At 36.7% G+C, this 17649-nt stretch overlaps 1 protein-coding gene across 2 annotated transcripts in view; it reads right to left on the minus strand.

Moving 5' to 3' along the window:
• Positions 1–17649, minus strand: part of EPS8 (epidermal growth factor receptor pathway substrate 8) — a 107887-nt gene that overhangs the window by 19241 nt on the left and 70997 nt on the right. Inside the window, exons 13-17 of one of the 2 annotated variants that reach the window (XM_027035630.2) lie at positions 16360–16508; positions 13420–13603; positions 8514–8644; positions 3255–3363; positions 2235–2378 (exon numbers count right to left, since the gene is read on the minus strand). In XM_027035630.2, the coding sequence (XP_026891431.1) occupies positions 2235–2378; positions 3255–3363; positions 8514–8644; positions 13420–13603; positions 16360–16508 (717 nt within the window). The remainder of the gene's footprint in view (positions 1–2234; positions 2379–3254; positions 3364–8513; positions 8645–13419; positions 13604–16359; positions 16509–17649) is intronic. The other variant, XM_027035632.2, reaches the window with a different exon arrangement.

Below are 17649 nucleotides of genomic sequence, written 5' to 3' on the forward strand. Positions count from 1 at the left end.
TTTACATAAAGTAGCAAAACAAACTCCTGAAGCTTGTGAGCACTTAAAAAATTTCTTGGTTGTGCCAAAGTTGACAAAAATGTAAGACGAGGCTCTGTTCGAGAAAGGAGGAATAAAATTTATGTCCTCAAAAAGTACTCTCCCTACCTGTGATATGTATCAACAGTTTTGCTTTGGTTTTAAACAGAAGCAACCTTTAAACAGAAAAGTCAACTTATGGCTCAGGCCAAGAATCAAGGAAAAGACAAGACCGAACAATAAACAGACAAAGGTAAGAGAGGTTAAATTCCTTAGGAAATTGCTGGTGGGGTAAAATACTTAGTTAGAATTGACATTATTTGCATGTTTCGGGTATTTTATTGGAGTTTGCTCATCCCTAGTAAGGATGCACACAAACAAAACTTTGGATAATTGTTTTTAACTCTTGACTCCCGTTCATATGCAGCATCTAGGGAGAGTCTCTGTGAACAGTGTCTCTGATAGCTTATTACAAGTTAACTGTTAAAAAGTTAACTTTTTAACATTAACATTGCATAAACGCAAAGGGTATATACTCCATCACTGTTCTAGGCATATATTTCACTCTTTAACACTGTTTAAGGCATTTGGTCCAACCATCTACAGGAAAGAAGGTAAGGAATTGGCACTTATAAACCAGGCGGAAGCCTATGTTATGTCAGGTAACCACATCTCAAATCAGAAAGGAACTCAGGAAAGAAAAAGGTATTCAAACTAAGTTAGAAAAGTCACTTCAAAAATCCACAGGAAATGGAGTAGTAGACCATACCTTGAATAACTCAAACTCCTTCTTTGGCATCAAAAGCTAATGACAAATGATGAACATAAAATAAGTACATAGTACGTATGCACATCAGGCTAGCCAAAACAAGCACGGCAAACAGAATTTCCACCACATCACCTTAAGTTATCAAGATACATACATTGTACAATAATTCTTTACTTTATAAGTTTGCATGGGGCGCCTGGGTGGCTCAGTCAGTTGAGCATCCGACTCCCGATTTCAGCTCAGGTCATGATCCTAGGGTTGTGGGATCGAGCCCCATGGTGGGCTCCACACTGAACATGGAGCCTGCTTAAGATTCTTTCTCCCCCTCTGCCCTCTCCCCTCTCTAAAATTAAAAACAAAAAAAAAGTTTGCTTGACTCTTGGATTCTAGTAAGGCCAAAAGTCACTCTGGATGACCACAGGACCTATACTCAGTGTGAACACTATGAGGGGCCACAAGTAATGAATGGTCATGCAGCAGAGGTATGATCACCATCCTACATGTGGACAGCTGTATCTTACTAAGCCTAGACCTGGCATGAACATCAACTCTGTCACTGGACAGCATATGTAGCTTCTCAAGTTTATGACATTATTATGGGGTCAGATGTGATTTTTTGCTGAAGATTCTGAAAATTAAAATAATTCTTCCTGGGGGCATGATATAGAAACCACCACAGGTTCATATGCTACATATGAGACCATCCATCCATTCCGCCTCTGCTAGCAGACTGGACTCTAGAGGTTCTGTCACAGGTCAAAAATCCCAAGTTAAATAGTAAGTGGATTCAGATGTTCGGGTGAATGAGCTACCAGAGTTAATAAAGTCCTGAAAATGTGTCATGTGACTCAAAGATTATTTAATGATCAACAAGAGAGAGCCTGATCTATCTACCCTATGTCATAAGTATATTTTAATCTTAAAATCAAGAGAGGACCAATATTATAGTCCAAATGAATACCCATGTGTTGGTGTGGGGGGGGGGGGAAGAGTGCAAGTTCAAGGTCAGTGACAGAACGTTTAAGAGAATAAAGGCGAAAGACGGTGAAGATGAGCCACCCTCCAGCCACTGTCCCAGTGCCACCCTCTATGAAGAAACCACTGGATAGGAAGGCTATGGGCAAGAGTGAAGAGGCAGAAATACTGCTTCTCCGAACATCAGAAGGACTATAGGATGTGTATGAAAAAAGAGAAGGTCACTTACTGGTAAACATTTTAAGCAATTTTCTGAAGAAATAAATCAGAAAAAAACGTATATATAATTGTTTCCTATATCTTTCGCCATTGCCCCCCTCCCCCGCTAACCCTAGGAAAAAAACTATACAAATTGTAAAACAAATTAAGTCTCAAAATGATTAATACACAAAAGGTATTTAAGTCCCATTTTAGAGTAATCAATTTGAAAGTTTATAGAAGTTAAATTTTGCTAAAAAGTCATAATAAATACCTGTATGGTATGCGTGTATGGTGGATCAGCACGCCCTAATCCAGATTCTGGAGGTCTCACGATATCCAAAATGTTATTTGGCACAAATCCAGAGTCTCCACTTGCATTTCGAACCTTCCACCATTGTTTTCTATCATCAAGGATCTGTCATCATGAAAAAAAATAAAGGCATCATTCCATACCAAAACCAATCTATGAAAGAAGTTTCGATTTTTATTCCTTAGATCAGGAAACTCTTTTCACTTCTAATAAGCTGACTTACTATCAACACACTGTGGGTTGAATGATTCTCAGGAGTTACACTGATAATCATAATTACTAGTATAAAACATGTATGGAACCACTACTGTGAATGTACCCAAGGTCCTCATCATCTGCCAAGAAGGTTTAACTGTTTATGCTATCTGAAGCATGGAAAGATGACTAAGATGACATGTTTGGAGAGGTCTTTTGTCTACACCCTTCAACAGGAAGGAAAAGAATGGAAACCATTCTTTTTATAAAAACTATCATGACTGTCCCACATTACATATTAAAGAAGATGAACTCCGAGTTATGATCTAAGAAATGAATTCGAGAGTCACGGTAGATTATTCCCAGAATCAACAGCTTACTCACTGATGGGTACATTTGTGCAAGGGGACTATGACAGGAAGAAGGAAACGTTTTCTCTCGTTAAAATATTATGATGTATCTACATAACTAGTCTTGATTCCAAAATGGATAAATCCCAGAAGAAAAGAGGACCAAGTAAGCCAAGAAATTCAACCTCTGTCCTCCCCACCAACCTCCGTTTTTCAGAAAAACCCAACAAAAAAATAAGATAAAGCAAGCTCCCCCTCCTAAATAGATATAGGTATCTATAACATGCTTTTATCCTGGATAAAATAAAATGACATTGACCTTGGCATTTTTTAAGAAGGTTTAGATATATACCAAATACAACATGCAGTATATTGTATACAATATACAAAATAAATCCACTTTATTAAGAGTATAAAAAAGGTAAAATTCTATTACCTCTAAAATATCATCTTTTAGAACTGAGAGCTCACTGTTGTTCCTTGCCACAAAGTCATACTTGGATTTGGCATACTTCTTGGGTTGTGCTTTTAGTAGATCATAATTTCTATAAAAAGAAAGAGAAACGATCATTTAGTGAGCTCTTCCTAAAGGCTGAAAACAGAAGTAAGACATTAAAGCAAATCAATGCCAATTCCTACCAGAAAACATTCTGACAAATTATTACAATAATAGTTTAGTTTATTATATTTCATAAAATATGAGAACTGAACAAAACTTTGGAGTTATTACTATTAAAATGAGCAACTATGGCTAGTACAAAACTAAATAATGCAAAAATCATAAGGTTAGTGGATACTAAGCCAAATACAGAATACAAATCTATGAATTCTTTGTCCATTAAATATACGGGGACATTACTTTGTTAATTAGCGACTCTACCATGAAAGAACTGGGATAAAGATCAATGGTAGCATTTTTTATAAAATTAAAAGAGACTGAAGATAATTTCCATAGTAGAAATTTAAATTATATGTTGATTTCACTAACTCAAGCAATGTCTTTAATTCATATTTAAAAATTATGACTGTCAAGTTTTAGAAAAGCTTTGTCCAGTTCCTAAATTGCAAGGGTAGGTATGAATTAAGAGTAAGACTAATAACACCTCCTAATTAGTTAATCCATTCATTCATTATAAACTTATTTTAATAGTAAGAACAGGTCCAAGAGTCCTATGCTTTTTTAAAAAGAAAACTTTCTTGGGGCACCTGGGTGGCTCAGTCAGTTAAGCACCGAACTCGATTTCAGCTCAGGTCATGATCTCACAGTTCGGTGAGTGAATTGGAGCCCTGCATCAGGCTCTGAGCTGGGAGAGCAGAGCCTGCTTAGAATTCTTTCTCCTTCTCTCTCTGTCCCTCCCTCACGGTCTCTCTCTCAAAATAACAAAAAAACAAAAAAACCCACAAAACTTTCTTAAAAAACCAAATACTTCCTTTAATCATTAAATGACCACTAATAAATTTAACATAACTAAAATATACCTCTATATGTAATACAAAAATTGATATATCAATAATGCACTACTATTTTCTTCATTTCAATAATAAAACACTTTAACTGTTGTTTCTTAATTTAACTCCCTCATTTTCTCCTCCATTTACGTTTCCACATTTCCTTACTCATTTCTACAAGGGAAAAAGCAGAAAGGAACTAAAGACGTTTGTTCATCTTTCCCCTGTCAAGTGGCCCACCAGGGTCCTCTGGAATAATGAGTCGCAGCAGGGCCAGCACGACAATTGTGACACAACGTATTCTGCCATCAGAGGTAATTGGCAACCTCTTAGTAACTCCAGAAGAGGAAAGAGACAATGAGAAAAGATGACCCAAAAGCTATGCTACCTACTGGCTATTTTTGATATAGTTTTAAAAAATAAGAAAAGTGAGAAAAGTGACATTATAGCCAAATAATTATTATATATTAATAATAATTTAACAGCTGTTCTGTGGGCTTCCTACCCCTTTTCCCTACTTTATATGTTTACATTCTATTTAGATTTCATTTGGGGGGATAAAAAATTCAGCCACTCCAAAAGTCAGAAAAACAATAATTTCAGTTCTCTATCTTTCTCTCTTCCCTCGTGTTCCCTTCCCATGATCTGGAAAATAATCACCATTAATAATAGAGAGTTGAGTATACTATAACAGGGCAGAATAACTCTCCGCCACTGTGTTTCGGAACCAGCGAATTAAAAAGAAAAGTTTGCCACAGCTCTCCTTGAAGTCTTTGCTATTTTGAGTGTCTCAGAGATGACTACCCAGCATGCACTCAAAAAGTGCTTTAGAGAGTACAAATCTTTACGGTTTACAGTTTCTTGCCCTCTATAGATAAAACTTAGCTACAATATTGACCATATAATCAATCTCAAAATCATACTGTATAATTTTTCAGATATACTAAAGTTTCTTAAGAGATCTATAATATATAAAAACGTATGTTCTCTGTTCGTGGTTTGGAATAATCGATATGCACTTGATATAGAGCAGATGTGGAGTCGGCAATGATCGGAGACATCTCTGAAGCATGAACTGCTTTGGGATAGAAGTAAATTGTAATCCCTCAAAGGAGAGGGCTCTAAATTCAACAGGTGGTTTACCTAATGGCACAGTAAGTTTCACTGAAGAGTGAATATACTTCACATGGTATTTACTGCATTCCAGGCATAGGCATGTAATAGAGTTTAAGGGTAATAAAAAATAATTATAAAAGCAAATTCCAAACCTCTGTGTATTTTATATCAGACCAGAACTTTCAGATTATCTTTTGCAATAATGATGATACATTTTCTTAGCAACCTGAAAGATCAACGATCCAGGTGCCTATGTCAACGATCCAGCACCTATTACAATAGCCTGAGTGAGAGATGGGATCCACAAGACAACTCAGATATACAATCTACCCACCACTCAATGTATTTTTTTATTGAATTTTTAAAAATGTTTATTTATTTTTAAGAGAGAGAAAGTGCGACTGGGGGAGAGGCAGAGAGAGAGGGAAACACAGAATATGAAGGAGGTTCTGAGCCGTCAGCACAGAGCCTGACTTGGGGCTCGAACTCACTAACTGTGAAATCATGACCTGAGCTGAAGTCAGATGCTTAACCCAACTAAGCCACCCAGGTGCCCCCACCACTCAATGTATTTTTTTAACAATTCTTTCCCCAGGTAAATTTTGACAACCCTAAACTCTATATATAATTGAGTATCCCTTCATGGAATTGCCTTCAATAAATTCCATTTAAATTTTTTATTTCTCAAAGGTTACTAAAAGAAACTTTGTGATATTTACCACAACATTCTCTAAATGAGGAAAAAAATCCTTAAAAGTAATGTCCCTTACATCATCTCTCACATTCTATACAAAATTTCATGAGACAAATATTTTTGAGGATGGGATAAAAAAAAACATTATTTATCCTAATAAACCGATATATACTTCTTCCTTTTCCTAATGACAGCAAATGATTGTTTCTCTTTCTGCTGACAGCTAGGAACCTCAAAGACAAATCTGAAATTCAATCACAGTATCAATCTGTACTTCCAAAATTTTAATTCTTACCCCCACTCTTGATTACTTAATTTTGTAGTTTTTGCTTCATTATTTTAATATTAGCATTACTTAAACTGCATGTAATTTAAGTGAGTTGACTGAATCCAGTTTGGAAGCAGATGAGGTACAGAGATATAACTAAATCACTAAGTCAAAGTACACTCTCCTGACCCTCTAAAATGATCAAGATAAACTTTTAAAACACTTTGTGGTAAGCTGTCCAAAATAAATGGCAGAGTTTTTTCCATCAGTAACACTATACCTAATAGGCTTAGAGGTGAAGGGCAAAGACATAGGTAGTGACTCTGAAATGTTGGATACACTATCATGTGCCTATTCAATCATTCAATACATCAAATAAATCTACACTTACTGAGTGGCCACAATGTGCTAGATGTGGTCCCAAGGTTGACAACGATCAAAGTTAGTTATCAATATATATTATAAATCTGAACACACATGAGAAATGTACTCAAGTGGTTTTGTAGCTTTGTTACTTTGCTATGAAAAATCACTGGTTTACTGGAGAGATAGAACAAAAAGGGAAGAATTACCAATTTAAAATAATTTCTGGTACGTGGATATGTTTTAAAAAAAGGAAAAAATACTGGGATGAGTAATAAGTTACTCAAGAATTTCAATGAAATAACTTTTAAGCTTCAAAAATAAGTTTCATGCATTATCTTCTAAAAATTGAATCTATAATTAAAGCTTATTTCGGGTGCCTCGGTGGCTCAGTTAGTTAGTCGCTGACTTCCACTCAGGTCATGATCTCATAGTTCGTGAGTTCGAGCCCCACATTGGGCTCTGTGCTGACAGCTCAAAACCTGAAGCCTGTTTTAGATCCTGTGTTTCCCTCTCTTTCTGCCCCTCCTCCGCTTGCACTCTCTCTCTCAAAAATAAAATAAACGTCAAAAAATTAAAAAAAATATTTCATATGTTGCCATCTTTAAAATGTATTATTCATTGCTGACTTTATATTCTATATGTTACTGGTGTCCTTAGAGTAATACTTGGAAAATTTCTACACAGTTACTTAAGTATTACCTCTGCTGTCGTTCCTAGCAAAAACAAAAAATTTTAAATTCTACCTTCTTTATATTCTATTAAGAAAAGAGTATACTAAGGGGCTCCTGGGTGGCTCAGTAGGTTAAACGTCTGACTCTTAGTTTCAGCTCAGGTCATGATCTCATGTCTCGTGAGTTTGATCCCTGCATTGGGATCAAGAGCCTACTTGGGATGCTCTTTCTCCCTCTATCTCTGCTCATGTTCTCTCTCTCTCTCAAAATGAATAAAATAAACATTAAACAATTTTTTTTAAAGAAAAGAAGTAAAGGGAATGCAACCCTCATGGTAAGAGAAGCTTTGTGATAGGAAGGTACCAGCGCAAGCTTTCAGTCCCATTCATCTGAATGACCATCCTTCCATTTCCTTTTTCACCTCCTTTTCTTTCTGTTTTGTATATGGGTTGGCCACAATCCTCATTTGTCACCCTCATTTGCAGAGGCTAGAAAACAAGACTGAAGAAGTGAACCTTCTCCAGTGCCATTACTTCTCCCCCATCTCAGTTCTCCACATTTACCCACGCTGAATTTTTTTTCAAGAGTGAAACTAAGGGGAAATAAATGAAAGCTAAAACTGAAAAGTAAAAATAAAATACAGTAAGATGAAATGGTAAGAATGGCAAATAAGACACTGACTTCTTCTAAATATTTAGTTTATATTTAGAAATAGTTCTATCTAAAGGAAGGTTTGTTTTTGTTGGAAGGAGAGAAAGATGGAAATTGTTTCCTTTTAAAGAAAGATCCTTAGAGACCATCTGGTATAAACTAGTAGAGAGTTTCAAAAACAATTCTTCTTTCTTCTTAATTCACAGATTTTGTCAGAGCACCTTTTTAAAAAGGGAAAGTCATCCAAAGGCATTTTCTCTAAATTAGAGTTATAGGCTGGAGGTTTTCCAGTTAGAATTATAGACTAGAGGCTTTCTTTATCAAAGCCAGCTCTATAAAGGAACAACTGAAATTTTATCAAACAATTAACAGATGGAAAGTTTAAAGAAGTAGTGAACAAAGCAGACACTGGGACCTCTACTTGCGCTAAATCAGAGACAGTCATCCGCAGCTCTCCAAGTGGCGCCCATGAAATCTTACCTATCTACGTGGAGATTAGGAGTTGGCTTAAAAGCCACAGCAGCTTCCCCTTGGTCCAGATGGGGCACTCTTGTGTACATGTTATTGAATGCATACCCATCAGGTGGAGGATACTCTGATACACTGGACTGCTGAAAGACAGACAAACAGAGATTAAAGAATTGCTAAGACTATTTGAATGACCACTGACGTCAGTGAACAAAACCCTCCACTATAATATGATCAGTTTCATTTTCAAGTGATTGACCATTACTAACAAATTATGAAATGGGGTTGGTACATTCTTTTTTTATCAAAGACCTATTTATAACAGGAAAAGTCATTAGTACAAAAGCTATATGTTAACTCTGAAAATAGCTGGGTATGCAAGTAATACATTCTTTCCTTAGGAATTCCATTGAAGGTGATTTTGGTATTAGATAGATGTTAACAATTTATATAAAATGAAATTGGTTTAAAAACAAGAAGAAAACTCTTCCCCCTTGCTCTCTAAGTTTAAGGAACAGACCTTTACTAGTCAAACAAAGTAAATGTCACATGAAAATCATCTAAACTCTGTGTATTAAAATTATACCACCCTCTCATTTTTTTAAATGTACACAGTCCCTATTTTTTTTAAATGGCAGCACTATTACCACATTTACTACTGAGGAAAATACAGAAAGGCAGAAACATACAGATCTTGAGAGTCAGTAGTCCAGGGTAAGATAATGATGGGAGTAATTTCTTTTTATGTTTAACACAATTCTGACATGAGCCTACTAGGTGCTACCAGGAGGGGGAGCTGAGGTCTGTGGGTCCCAAGGAGCACCATAGTTTTAAAGCTATGAGGAAAAAACAAAGAAACAAAGACCAAAAAAAAAAAAAGTACGTAAAGATTTTTAACTGTTTCTTTATGTGAAATGAGTATGGGACACATACAATAGACCCTGAAGCAATGGAAGTCCTTGGCTATTGAAAGTGTTTGTGAACTCACTGGGGCAGAATATTTGAAACTGGAAATGTCTTAGAAAAATGTTAGATACATGTTTACTACAGTTCATTCTAATGACAGAGTTAGTTGGAGTACGGATAAACACAGTGTAGGTAGGGTTTCTTCAGTGGACAAGTGTAAATGTCAAAAAAACTCACACTATATTACTCCTCTGGAATATATTTCACTGGAATACACTGCACTTAACACACAAAGAAAAAATTCTCACCATTTAAATACCTTAGCTTAAATCATCAACAAGATGAAAAGGCAACTTACAAACTCAGAGAAAACATTTGCAACTCATGTATCTGATAAAGACTGAAAATCCAAAATATATAAAGAACTCATAGCTCAAGAGCAAAAACAAAAACAAAAAAAAAACCCAACCAACCAACCAAACACAAACAAACAAAAACCCAGTCCAAATAAAAAATGGGTACAGCAACTGAACAGACATCCTTCCAGAGGAGGCATACAAATGGCCAACAGGTACATGAAAAGGTGCTCAACATCTCTAATCATCCAGGAAATGTAAATCAAAATCATAATGATATGTCACCTCACACCTGTTAGGGTGAGTATCATCAAAAAGACGAGATAACAAGTACTGGTGAGGATGTGGAAAAAAAAGGAAATCCCTGTACACTATTGGTGGGAATGTAAATTGAGGCAGCTGCTATGAAAAACAGTATGGAGGTTCCTCAAAAAATGAGAAATGTTCAGTAGTTTCACTACTGGGTATAATACTAAAGGAAATGAAATTAGGAACTTGAAGAGATATCTGCATCCCCATGTTCACTGCAGCATTGTTCACAATAGGGAAGCAACCTAAATGCCCATTAACAGATGAATGGATAATGTGGTATAAACATACAATGGAGTATTATTCAGCCATGAGAATAATGCTGTGTGTAACATGGATGGACTTTGAAAGCATTCTGCTAAGTGAAATAAGCCAAACAGAAAAAGACAAATACGACATGATAGCACTTATATGTGAAATTTACACGAAGAAAAACAAAGTCAAATTCATGAAAACAGAGTAGAAAAGCGGGTACCAAGGGCTGGGGGAAATAGGAAGAATTTGGTAAAAGGGCAGAAACTTACAGCTATAAATGAGTGAAGTCTGAAGATATAATGTAATGGTGAATATAGCTGAGAACACTATAGTGTATAATTGAAATTTTCTAAGAGAGTAGAACTTAAATGTTCTCACCAAAAGAAAAAAAAAAAGATAAATATGTGAGGTGATAGATGTGTCAATGTGTTAATTAACTAGACAGGGGGATCCTTTCACAATGTGTATCAAATCACCAGATGAACACCTTAAATATCTTAGGATTTCCAATTATATACCTCAATAAAGCTGAAATTAAAAATGAAATAAATAGCTTAATTAAGTTGGTTTCTCATTTCTCTGGTTGAGAGCAGAGGCATCAGATGGTTAGGCAGCTTTTTATTAAAGGCTGTTATAAAAGGCGGAGTGCAAGAACCTGGTAGAATCACCCTCACCTTTGGCTAACTTTGAACAGAACAGAGCGAGGTCAGCCAGCATGAGATCACTGGGTCCTAAGAGTGACTGGGAATATTGGGAGGGAGGAGAGAATGATGACAAATGACTAACTGTGATGACTACATACACAGCCTTGTCGAGGGCTGTTGCTGGTTCAGAGGAAGTAAAGAAGTTGAGTATTGCTACCCACATTTGACACCCCACGTCACCTATGCCTTTCGATTCTAAACAAAACCACCAGATCTTGAATCATCCAAGTCTTGTCCTGAGTGCATTTATTTTAGTAGCAATAAAGTATAATAAAGTTTCTCTTCTAGGGATGATTGCATTTTTTATGTATTTTAAATCACCATTACTCAGCCTCTTTTCCAACAAATTCTTAAGGCATCAATTCCCCTAGAACAGCTAGCAGGCGCTTTTCATTTCATTTTTTTTAAAACCTCGGAATAAGTACTTAAGCCATAAAATGGCAAATAGTTTACAACAGGAAAATGATAGCTCATTATAAGGAAAGATTCTCAATAATTCTTCCTTTAAAATTACTTATTCAGTGAGAGTAGACAACTTTTACACTGGGAGCCCAGAACACATTACTCTCCCTTTAAATACACAAATTGAAAAAGAACTCACAGAAGTGAATTTCTGAGGCATGTATTATTAAGTGGATGTATTTTCTTATTTAAGATATAAAGACTGTAAGCTAGAAATTCCTGTGATTTGAAAAGAGTCAGCTGTAACTATAGCAGCAACATGTGTATCATAATTTCCTGTTTGATTACATCTTTTTTTCCCTCTAGAAAAGCCACCCTCTATGAGGAAAGGAAATCCACAGTGATGAGGTCTGAACTATAAAATCCTCATCACCATCCATCAGGATGAGGTCTGGAGAGGGATGTGTGCCTGCCGACCAAGGCAAAGGGCTGTGAAGTCATCTTCTTAATCCCTCATTTAGAAGGACAGGCAGTTATAGACTCTACCCTTATTGTGCCAGAGGAAAAAACAATTACATTAGGAAAAAACATATCTTCAAAGCAGTACATGTGCTTTTTTAAAGTTTTGGAATTTAATCAATCTTCTATAATATTATGGTTATTGTTCAAGGGAATGATTTTTTAAAAATTTAATTTATATAAGTGTTTTTCCTTAAAAGTGAAGATTTACTCTAGTTTGCTAATCATTCCTTCCTATCATGTTTGCTATGAATACCCACAGCAGTCTGAGAAAATTTATCTACGGAATTAAATAAAGGAAACAAACAGGACCTCAAAGGGGATCTAGTCATCATTTACTGTTTCTTCTCCAAATAGACCTCATTCACCTAATTCCTCAGGTTCTGATCATCCTGTTTGGTTTGCTTCAGCTTTAAGCAATGTTTAATTTTCTGACAGAACAAGAAGAATCACAGAAAAGTCATTTTTAAGAGACGTGAAGGGATAACATAGCCAATTTCAAATCCCCCCATTGGCTCCCAAAATAGGTTATTACTCCAAAGCTTACTAAATACTTGAAAGGTACAGTAAATTTTGTGATTCTTCTCAAGGTATGATACTGTTAGAAATGCTCATTTGAGCCTGGGGAATGAATCCAGGAGAAGCTCTGGCCTTCTAGCCAGGCTGAGAGGGCTCCAGGGTTTAGAACTAAATGAAAGGAAGGAAGGGAGGGAAGGAAGGAAGACAGGGAGGGAGGGGGAAGAGGGACAGGAGGGAGGAAAGAGAGGGGAGGGAGGGACAGAGGAGGAAACAAATGGGACATTTGGGAAAAAGCTGCTTGGGACAGGTTAGGAGACCTAGGTTCAGGGAGCTTTCTTTTTTCAATTTTTATTTAATGTTTACTCATTTTTGAGACAGAGACAGAGAGACAGAGTATGAGCAGGGGAGGGGCATAAAGAGAGGGAGACACAGAATGTGAAGCAGGCTCCAGGCTCTGAGCTGTCGGCACAAAGCCCAACGCGGGGCTCGAACTCACTGACAGATCATGACCTGAGCTGAAGTCAGCCGCTTAATCGCTTAACAAACTGAGACATCCAGGCGCCCCAGGGAGCTGTCTTAAGGGTATGATAATGGATGAGAAAAATAGAACAAGCCAACAGGCAACAGGGTGATTCCCTGACAAGGAGAGAAACTAGGCACTCAAAAATTGAGACTGGCTCACCAGGGCACTGGCAGGGTGATGGCTGGCAGGCTGTGGAAGAATGATATGGGGGGCGGGGGGGGGGGGGGGGCTTGGGCTTCACAGGGAAACAGAGCAACTGTCACAACAACGATAAAAAGCTGAGAGGTAAATAAGGGCAGCAGGACATTTAAGTCATTAGTTCTAGAACAATCTTCAGATCAATAAAACTAGAACTCGTAATCAGAATTAGAAGAGAATGCACAGATTACTGCACTTTCTACAAAAAGTGATGTTAAAAACTTTACCTCTGTGGATAATCTTTTTGTCTCTTGTTTGCGCTGATGTTCTGCTACATTTGCCACAGACTCAGCCAGCTGATAAAGATCTTGTTCCATCGGTGCTCCCATGAAGTTCAGCATTGGGGGCTCCCAACCGTTGCGGAACCGTGGAACATATGGTGGAATAAATTGTTCTTTTGGCCACTCTGCTCTGTAGAGGGACATTAAGGCATAAAATTAAGAAATGTATCCATGTTCAAAATTACTTTCAACAAGGTTAGCCACAAAAAAACAAAAACAGGGGCTGCTGGATGGCTCAGTCAAGCTGGACTTCAGCTCGGGTCATGTCTCTCGGTCTGTGAGTTGGAGCCCCGCATCGGGCTCTGTGCAGAAAGCCCAGAGTCTGGAGCCTGCTTCGGATTCTGTGTCTCCCTCTCTCTCTGCCCCTCCCCAGCCTCTGCTCTGTCTGTCTCTCTCTCTCAAAAATAAACATTTTTTCTTTCAAAAACCAACAAAAACAAAGCATACGTAATCTGCCCTCTCTCCACACATAAAGGGAAAAGGAACATGCTTATGCCAGATTGTAATGCCAACAAAATGAAGATTGAATTTTGCTTCACGATCTGTTTTTTTACATTGCCTCCATTCTCCATTCATTCATCTTCGTAACATGGATATAGGTTTTGAAACACTGGAAAGGGAGTGTGAGGCTAGAAGTGCTGAAAGTATTTAGAACATGAACTTCTCTTGCATCTAAAGTAGTTTCAGATTCTCATCTTTCCCTTCCCTTCCCTCTCATCATCATAACCAACCCTCCTGGTGTCAGACATATCTTCCTAAAAAGAAATAACAGAGAATGTTCTGAATGTTTATGCTTTATAAAGGAATAAGTCCTCTAAATGAAACATTACCAATTTTATAAATTAAATTTATCAGCTAGTCTTTAATCAGTGAAATCAAGTTAGGACTAATCTGGAACCGTAATCATTACCCATTCATTATTTAATGACTCTGAGTGAGACTTATTTCTACGAGCTCCTAATCACTCATGAACCACAAAAACACCTGGGACAGAAATTATAGGTTCATTTCTGCTCCACTGTGTTGTTTTATCTCTCACAAGTGAAAGATTAATTCTTCAGGTTATATTTCTACTATGATAAAATGAGCCATTTTATTCAGATTATTAAGTATCTTCATAATTTTTGTTATCTTTATGAGTTTTTAAATCAGTATATTCTTTTCCTAACACTCTTAACAATTAGGATTTGAAATGACCATCTCTCATGTCAAGAGCTAACAGTGTATTTTCTTTTGATGTAGTTTTTCCAATGGTCATTCATTTTCTCATTGTGAGGTAGGACCCAAAACCAAGAAATTTAAAAATATAGGTTATTTTTGTACTATGAGATCTGATTAATTTAGTAAGTTTCATGTGAAAATATTAAAAGATCCCACTTAGACTTATCAAAAGATCATAACCTACAAATATCTAATGGATTTAAGAAATCTGTTTAACCAAGTTTTTACATAGTATGATATACGAATAGCATGATATATTAATATACAAATAATAAAAATAAATTTAAATAATGCTTTCAATATAAAAGTAACAACTACAGTGCTTTTAAAGAATTTTTTGCTTGGTAAACCATTCAATATGTAAGCCATATTCCAACAGAAGCTGTTGCCAAAGTGTAAAATACAAGTGGGAACAGTTTATATGTGTTTCCACAAAAGAAACAGAAGAAAGAAAGTATGAATTGATCCATTACTTTTAGGCTAGTCCATCCAAAAGCATTAGGAAGAAAAGCTTCTAAATGACCACCTGAATGGCTTATTCTAAGTAGTGAGAGCAATAAAATGATTTGGATAAGAAAGGCAAAAATTATTTATTCAATGTCATAAAATGAGAAAGTTTTATACCTTGCTTTGCTCAGAAAAACTTTAATACTGCAATGATAAATGATGCAATGTTAATGATCTGTCTTCCACAATCACTTTATTGACAAGATACAATTTTTAAAATGATCCCCTCCTTCTTTCTACCCAGAGAAGGATCTTGTCTTTCCTGAGCTCAACTACCAGACTGATCTTTCTAAAACACAGATGTGATTATGTCACACTCCTATTCACAAAGCTAGTGGTTCTCTGCAGCCTATACAATCTTCTCCAACTCCATAGCATGGCAGGGGGGAGCCCTCATAGCCCACCTGTTCATTTCCATGTGCCTCATTTAACACCATTTTCTCCTCTCCCCCTTTTCCACAAGCACCTGCTACCCAAAGTTTATATGTCAGCTAAACCCATATTCATTCTCCATTCTCTTGACTTCCTGCTTCATGCCCTCATTTGTGTTTCTCTATTAGAAAAACCCCTTCCCAATTATGTATTCGTGGAAATCCTACTCATCCTACTGAGAGGCAGCATAGCAAAATAATTATGGACATCAACTCCAAAGCCAGACTGCCTGAATACAAATGGCAGATCTGCCACTTAAGAGTTATATGGCTTTGAGCAAATTACTTAACCACTCTATGCCTCAGTTTCCTTATCTGTAAAATAGTGACAACAATAGTACTTACGTAAAGTTCATGGAAGACTGCTTAGCAAACCCTATATGTATGGTGTGTACATATATATTACACAATATGTGACTATTATTATCTATTGATTTAAATGCCAGCCCTTCTCTGAAAGCTAACTACCCTCCTCTTTAAATCCTCCTCCTGATGGTTCCACCTTGCCAAACAACAGCAGTTTATGTGTCACTCCTGGTACTTAACATGCCTTATATTGCGCATACTTTATATCTTTTCCACTAGACTAGCTTTTGAAGGGTTTAGGCTTTTTCTCTGTAATGCCTGGTCCTTCATAAGTAGAAGGCTAAAAATATGTCTCATTAGATTCATGTAATAACAAAGAACAATACTTAAAGTATTATAGGTATTAAACTCATACACTTACCTGGCTTTCATCCAAGTTTCTCCCAGTGACACCCAAAGCTGCCTTTCATCAGCGTTGACAGTATAATTCAAGAAATCAATTGTGTCCTTAGTCAACAGGGGGCTGAGTACTGAACTGGCTAGTTCAGGACCTCCTGTTGCCTGCACCACCTAAAATGACAATAAATCATTTTTTAGCAAGAAGATGATGATTACTTGTATATTTTCAAAATATGTAAAATCTATGCCCAAAAAAAACAAGCACTGTTTTCATATACTCAAATTTTGACGTTGTGCAGTGTACTACTGAATGAAAAACAGTTTGTTAAGTCAACTTGCCCAGGCTAATAGTGCCTAATAATCTAGAATGAAAAGTTAATAGTTTAACGACTTTCACAGGATCTGTCTATTGGCTGCACAGGACTGTATTTTCCCTGGAAAATACTAATGGCTATCCAGAGAATTCTAAGTCAGGTGGTTTAACTATCTGCTTTTTGCTTTAAAAAAAAAAAAGTACATGTATCTTTCCTGGCAAATCTATTATGCCCAACTTGAAAAATACGGTTCTATAAAGGAATACTCTAAAGAGAAATAAGTCTCAAGTTAACAGCCTATGGCTGTGCCTATAAAGACATACAAAAATAAAAGGATCCGGAGAGAAAAGTGAGAGAAGAATGAGAACTGGTACTCTGAATCTATGACAGCTTTTCCCAGAATCGAATTCTAGGAAACTGTCCTGATTTAAAATGGATAATTTAATGACTAGCAGAAACAAATAAACAGGTGCAACTCTCTGATAAACAAAATGATGATAAGTGTATGTCTGGAAACTGCTCCAAATTGACTTCTCAGAGGCTATTTCCTGGCTAAAGAATGGTAGTTATCTCCTAGAGCAGAAACCAGAGCCCTTTTATAAAAATTTCACTTTCCCAGAGATATGGCACAAGTAAAAAGGGATTTTTTTTTGAATGGCTTCAGACCAAGAGTCAGTTTCTCCCCAGTCATCCAAGTGCCCTGAGCATGCCATGCTATCGTATACCTCTGTGTATCTGCACATGTTTCTTCCCAGTTCCCCATGAGGCCCTTCGTTCATCACTCAGAACTCTACTCCAGTACCACCTCTTCCAGGAAGCCCTTCTTAACCCCACAGCATAGCTCTGAGGCACCTCACTGTCCCCAAAACAATTTATATGTATTAGCAACATATTACATTTTAACTTATGGCTTATTCTTCAGTTTTCCCTCCCGTGAGGACTAGGACCAAGTGAACTGCAGAAAACACAGTGTTGGAGGGATGAATGAGAATCAGTGA

This window comes from Acinonyx jubatus, chromosome B4 (genome assembly GCF_027475565.1).
Source record: "Acinonyx jubatus isolate Ajub_Pintada_27869175 chromosome B4, VMU_Ajub_asm_v1.0, whole genome shotgun sequence".
In the NCBI taxonomy this organism is placed as follows: domain Eukaryota; kingdom Metazoa; phylum Chordata; class Mammalia; order Carnivora; family Felidae; genus Acinonyx; species Acinonyx jubatus.